The sequence below is a fragment of the Seriola lalandi genome, unplaced genomic scaffold (assembly GCF_002814215.2).
Source record: "Seriola lalandi dorsalis isolate HSWRI2012SDOR001 ecotype SW California unplaced genomic scaffold, Sedor1 jcf7180002054397, whole genome shotgun sequence".
Taxonomy (NCBI): Eukaryota; Metazoa; Chordata; class Actinopteri; order Carangiformes; family Carangidae; genus Seriola; species Seriola lalandi.
In genome coordinates, this window is record NW_019524950.1 from 791,588 (window position 1) to 798,374 (window position 6,787).

The window sequence follows — 6,787 nt, forward strand, 5'->3', positions numbered from 1 at the left end:
ATAATAATCAGTAATTTATCACTAGGGAACAATTTTGCCAATGTGAAGCCCGGCTGCATGTGTATGGGAACATGTGGAGACTGTACTGTAGATGTATATCAGTATATGTGCTTTTTAAACTATTAAATGACAGCTGATTACTTGCCAGGTGTTTTAACCCAAACAATGTGAAACAACAGTCAGCATTCCACTGTTTTTTTCCTACAGTAGCCAAATACTGTATATTAACTTGACAAAGGGCATTTTACTCCACTACTGATTGTTTGTGTCTGTTGTATTCCTAATGAATTATTTCTTTTGCACAATACTTTAAACACAAATGTGTAACCTATATTATACTTCTGATGATGAACTAGTATTTTTAATTCTTTGTGTAATACTTTTACTGCCACTACATGTTTATTAAATGTTTGCTAGTCAAACAATGTGAAACATTTATCTGTATTATTTGAAGATATATAATAAATACTCTTTCGCCATTTACTTTCTCTTGTGAAGACTTTATATCCGGACACTTTGCTTCAGTATTGCTATAGAAGATAGAAGAGAGCACTGTGGCCATCAGGGTTTGTACAGTTTGCACCATTTACATTAGTCTTTAATTGGCCTTTTAAACTGTTGCTCAGTTAGCTGTCATATCACTAATTTCAATGTTAGAAAATGTTTATTTTCTTGTCTATTTCTTACATACAGTACTGTATTGCACCTGTTTCCATGGCGACAGTAAACACTCATGTTACGGACTGAGGGAATGAAAGCAGGGTGCTGGATTTTATACACTATGATGATGATGAAGATACATTGTAAATAGACCACATTTCATACGCACCCAACCTGTAAAGAGATAACTGATGTCTTCTCTTTACCATTGAGTTTATTTTAATCATGGGATGTTCACAGCTAGAGTGATGACGTCGCGTCGAGTGAGGAGAAGCTGCTCAACTGCTCTGAGAGGTTTCTATTTAACTCGTCCTCACAACCACAAAGTTTCCAATAACACTAAATACTGCATATCACAGTGGATCTGTGTCATTTGTCCCCCCGACCCGGTCGAGTCTTTGCTAGGATAACATGAATAACAGCAGCAGAAGAAAAGTAAACCGGGGAACAAACAAGCACAGAAGGTTTTCATACCTGTGGTAATATCGAAAGTCAGGTGAACAGGAAACGGCACGTGCAGGGAGGAAACAGAAAAGACCACCTGCTTTAATCATGGATGTATCATAAGACATTGACAATCTTTAACAAATACAAATCTCTTTGCCACAAGCACTTTTTTTTCCTCCACATTCACAAACCTGAATTTCTCATGCAGATATATTTTACATATATTTTTATATCTGTATAGCTTTTATAATCATTTATTATCATTTTGGCAGAAAAAAATGTAAAATGTCATTAAATGCACATTTACAGTGACCTCTTTTCTTATGTGTGTGTTTGCATGATGATTGTTCATTTATTCTTCCTGAATAAACATTTTCTAAAATATAACACAGTCTAATGTCTCAACATTAACAATGTTATTATCTATGTTCATATCTATCTTTATGTAAAGATATTTATATTTACTATAATGTTGTATATGGAGATGTGCTAGTTGTCGTTCTCTTTATGCTACTCACCAAAAAATATGTAAATGAGGGAATAAATAAGATGTTATAAAAATCCAATTTTTCATGGTGGAGTCTCATCTTGTCATACAACCCTATGTCAAATGATAAATAATAATAATACATTTTATTTAAATAAATTAACTTTGTCATCTTCCGCTTATTTGGTATATAGTGTGCATTATGACATATTCCGTACTACTACCATCTGAAAGAGATGAGTTGGCTGTTCCTGTGACTGTACAGGACTAATGAAGATGCCAATTGATTATAGCTTACATGTAGAAAATACCAATTATGCAGTAAACAGCAAATGGACTGAATGATTACAATAAACTCAATGTTAAAGAAATGACACCTGTCATCTCTCTACAGGTTGGATGGGTATGATATGTGGTGTATTTACGATGCATTTTCATCACAGTGTATTAAATCCAGCATCCTACTTTCGCTCTCAGTCTGCGACATGAATGTTTACTGTTGCCAAGGCAACGGGTGGCGATTTAGTAGTTAGCGTTAGCTTAGCCCACAAAGAACAATTACATTCCAATACGTCAATTCTTAACAAAACAAATATCAACACCAACAACCATACTATCAAACACCTTAACCAGGGTTCTGTCACTTCATATCTTACAACCCTTAATGTAGTGCACGTTACTTTTCGCAGAATATTTGGGGAAATAGACTGTGAAGACAGTGTGCTCTTACTTTGAAAAGCGAAAATCGTGTCGTCAGCAGGAGGTCACGTGTTTTCTGAAAGCGACCGATTGATACGAGTCGCTGAAAGTTTGTCTCTGTGTATCATGCAAGTCAAGAAGCATAGAAATTAGATCCCCGAATGCTTTTTCGCTTCAGAAATAGAAAATAGTGTCACAAATGTCTGTTTGAGAGTTGTAAATGTGAGGAAGATATTCACAAATGTTTTTAATGTATTTGTAAATTAATTGAATATTCACAGATGTTTTTATTCGTGAAATTTGTTTGTGTATTTGCAGATCTGTTTTATATTTGCAAGATATAAGACTTTTCAAATATATTCTTTGTATTTGTGGAAGGTGTTTTATGTTGACAGATTATACATTTACTCACAGAATGTCAATTTGTTGACACAAACAATATTGAGACAAACCGCATAAGACGCGCTCCCTTCGCCTATTCTTCTTTTTCAGCCCACAAAACAGTTGTACTTGTGCTTATTTTGCATTGGAATTATTGGTTCCCAGCGTTGATCTGTGGCCGACGGCCCACAGTGTTGCAGCTCCACCAGCAGAGCTCGCTGCTCGCGCCGCCGCACCCCGGAGATAAAACATCAGTGTCAGGGTTGAAAGGAGAAAGGTCATCTGAAAAATGGCTGCTCCCCTGGATGACATGTTTTCCTTCTGCGTGGACCCCGGTAAAGTTGCCAGCTGCGTGGAAGTCAGATTTATAGACAACATTAAGGTAAGACTGAGTCCATCGTGTCAGAATAAAGGGACTGAGACAGATCAGCGTGTGAATGTGGCTCTGCAGCGGAGGAGTTGCAGACGCATGTCGGGTGTCAGTGTGCAGCAGAGCAGAGGCTGCTGTGGTCACACACTGGATGAACCTCACAATATATCTGACACGACCGGACAATAATGTGTCTGTTATTGTTCAAAAAACTACCAGAAACCTTTTGGTTTGTTGGTTGGTTTAATGAAAAGCCTGCGGGGAAAACTGGAGGAACAGGGATGAGCAGGTATTATTTTACATTATGAAACCTAATAAGGTAGTACGTGCATGAAAGAAGTCATATTAGAGTGCCAAGCAACTAAATCTGATGCCCCACAGTGTTTTTATTCTCCTAATACCCTGATATTTCTCCCGAGGGATTTCACTCATGTAAACTTGGCATTTACAGTAAAGTAAGGCCAAAGTGAGGAGAAACCAGGCGGCTCTGTTTATTTGTTCATATAAATGTTTGTTGGTGGATAATTGTTGGCGAAGAGTTTGACATTTGATTCAAGTCAACACAAACCAATAAGCGTCATAGGCGCTGAAGTAGAGGTGCATCTCACCCCACTTAGGAGCCAAAAACACTGCATTATGTCACTCAGAGCTGTTTAATGTTATCTATCTATACCTTAAAGCACACAGCTCTGGGGAAAGCAAAATCATAATGATGTGACAGTATGAGTTAGACACTTGGAACTAACACAAGCCTTTATAAGGAGAGGCCTTCAGGGGTTTGACGAATGGACTGAGAGAAAAAGGTCGAGGTAAAAGACAATGTGGTTGTTGAGAAAGATAAGCAGAAGCTGCTGTGTTTGAAAGACTGATAGACTGTGTACACCAATAAGGATTTTTTTAAAATATGTTTTGCAATGTTTTATTTTAGATAAAACGTGGAACTTGTCACTGTTGTTTTTATTGTTGTTAGTAATTTTTATGTTTGTATTTGTTATTTTCTTGATCCCTTTTTTTTAGTTTACATCGTTTTGCATTATGATATAATTTTTACTTGAGTGCACCCCAGGGAGAGTAGTTGCTACCTTGGTAGTGGCTAATGGGGGATCCAAATAAATAAATAAATAAACAACAACATATTTTCTCTTTGTTTTAGGGGAAGGGTCTCTTCGCAAAAAGGAGCATCAAGAAGGGAGACAGCATTTTCATTGAGCGGCCTCTCATCTCTGCCCAGTTCTTGTGGAATGCCTTGTATAAATATAAAGGTGAGAAGTCTCCATATATAGAGAGCTGTACTTGCTGCTTTGCAGAAATTAACAAGGAATGAGACTGATCTTCTACTAATAATACTCAGTTTATTAGGAACACCAAGGTAAAATTAAAGCAGTCAAATGCAACAGTCCTGCAATAAACCTTTGCTCAGTTTGTGTTGAAACTGTTTTAGAGAAGTGTTAATTCAACTGTATGATGACTTCAGAGGATTACTGTATGTACTGTATGTGTTGTTGAACCATATTGCATTATACAGAGAGGTGTTTCTGTTATTTAGCCTTCCCTCATATTAATAAAAGGGCTGGATAAAATACTACAAACACCTGTCAGCAAAACGCAGAACAATTCAATAGATTACGCCTTTTAGAAAAGGGGGATAAGTTTTACCTTAGATGAACATCTTAATTTTGAAACAGAAAGAAGGATCCTGTCATACTATGCTGTTGGGAGCTGTTCTAAATAAGGTTAAGTAATGCAGGGATATGGGGTTGTTATAGACAAACAAAAAGTGCAAAAATAGTTATGTGTTGTTTCTTGTGTATGCAGAAAATGGCCCCAGACAATAGATAGACAATAGACTTAACACATTTTTGTTGGGATTGCTCAAATAATTATCTGTAAATAATAATTGCCCTAAATAATTATTCACGAGCCAGTGAACCTGCACAGTTATTCTCTAAATGTTGTTTATATAGGTCTCTGTTATTTGAAAATGAATAAGAAAAATGGTCAGAACAGAACAACATACAGTTACTATGCACACTTATCATCTTGAGCAAAGTGTCACCCTGGACCTGAGCAGAGGTCTGAGGTCTGTTTATGCTCAGTTAAGATCTGACATCTTGCCTTTTGCCTGTGGGAACGGGACATTTTCATTCAGTCCCAGAGGAGGACAGAAAGTGTCTCCTCTGTGATTTGGATAACACTGTCCATTCTGTCATCATCTTCAGGTTTCACTTTTCCAGAAAATGTCTGCTGGGCATCATATAGTCTGTTTGATGTGACAGATGGATGTAGAATATAGTACATGTTTACATATATTTGAAATAGCTCATCAACATATGAGAGTGTTGTTTAATTTGTTCAGTTTATATATGCTACCATGTGTGGCAAGTGTATGAAGTACTATGTTTTGGCTTCCTTTCTTTTTTTTTTTGCTTCTGAAGGTAATATAAGTACTGTCTTGTAAGCCCATGTGGACTGGGCACCCTTAGGTCTATGACACTTGAATAAAAATATTTATTCATTCATATTCATCAGCACCAATATGACACCTCTGTGAGACTGAACATTATAACCTTCATGAAGGAGGATTGTTGCAGGACTGTTACATTAGACTGCATTAGTTTTAGCTCTGTGTGTGTGTGTGTGTGTGTGTGTGTGTGTGTGTGTGTGTGTGTGTGTGTGTGTGTGTGTGTGTCTCTGTCTGTCTGTCTGTCTGTGTGTATATATATTTATATGTTGATGTTTTACCTCTGTCAACCTGCTCCACTGTCATCCTCTCACAGCCTGCGAGTACTGCTTACGTGCTCTGGAGACTGCAGAGGAGAATGCGAGGAGACTGAGCGGCATCCCTGGACTCAGCCTTCCTCACCCTGAGCTCTGCCGTGTTCGACCAGAGCTGCACCAAGCCTGCCCCCAGTGCCAGGTCAGTCTGATCGTCAGCTGAAGGGCTGTCGATTTTTGAAGGCTTAAAATTTTGTAAACCTTTTCTCATTATTAAAATTGAGAACTGCGTTTGATGACATCCCGTCCAGTGTTCATATGTGTGTGAATATTCTGATGTTTCATAAATGACAACACTTGTTGCTGTACACTGTGTGGGCCGCGAGACTTCGTGATAACCAAAACATCTCGTTGTTAGCGATGTGGCCAGATGGCTGTGGGGTTAAGGCGCACCATATTAGATTATACCTATTTTCTGATCACAGAGTCACCGGTTCGCTTCACGGCTGGTCGGACTGTGTGCGGCATGTCATTCCCCTTCTCTGTCCCGGCATTTCCTGTCTGCCTTCACTGTCCTATGCAGTGTTTCCACGCTTTGCGTCCCGTCGTCTTATTTTTTTGTGCTCATTTTCAGTGTCATGTGATTGATATGAGCTTGTCTCCCTCTGCAGGTGATGTATTGTAGCAGCGAGTGTCGACAAGCTGCAGCAGATCAGTACCACCGGGTTCTGTGTCTGGGTCCCTCCAAGGAAGATCCGGACCACCCCATCAACAAGCTGAAAGATGCGTGGAGGTGAGGGAGCATTACTCACACTCACTCACTCACTCACTCACTCACCACTTTATTAGGTACACCTGTAGAATCTATTACCATCCAATAACACAACAGCTCTGGCATGACTTTCACCTTTTGACAAAGTTTATAATGTTCAGTTTTAGTTACCATTGTTGGAAATGTGTCAATTCCATTATATGTTTGACAGAGGTCATTATTTATTTACTTACTTACTTACTTACTTACTTACTTA

General features: G+C 38.3%; 1 protein-coding gene across 1 annotated transcript in view; it reads left to right on the plus strand.

The window, feature by feature from the left end:
- Nucleotides 1-2,687: 2,687 nt before the first annotated feature.
- LOC111657397 (protein-lysine N-trimethyltransferase SMYD5-like) overlaps nucleotides 2,688-6,787 on the plus strand; it is a gene marked incomplete at its 3' end in the record, with an annotated part of 5,246 nt that continues 1,146 nt past the window's right edge. The window contains exons 1-4 of the mRNA XM_023409557.2: nucleotides 2,688-3,056; nucleotides 4,198-4,306; nucleotides 5,822-5,961; nucleotides 6,431-6,552. Of these exons, the coding sequence (XP_023265325.2) occupies nucleotides 2,964-3,056; nucleotides 4,198-4,306; nucleotides 5,822-5,961; nucleotides 6,431-6,552 (464 nt within the window). The remainder of the gene's footprint in view (nucleotides 3,057-4,197; nucleotides 4,307-5,821; nucleotides 5,962-6,430; nucleotides 6,553-6,787) is intronic.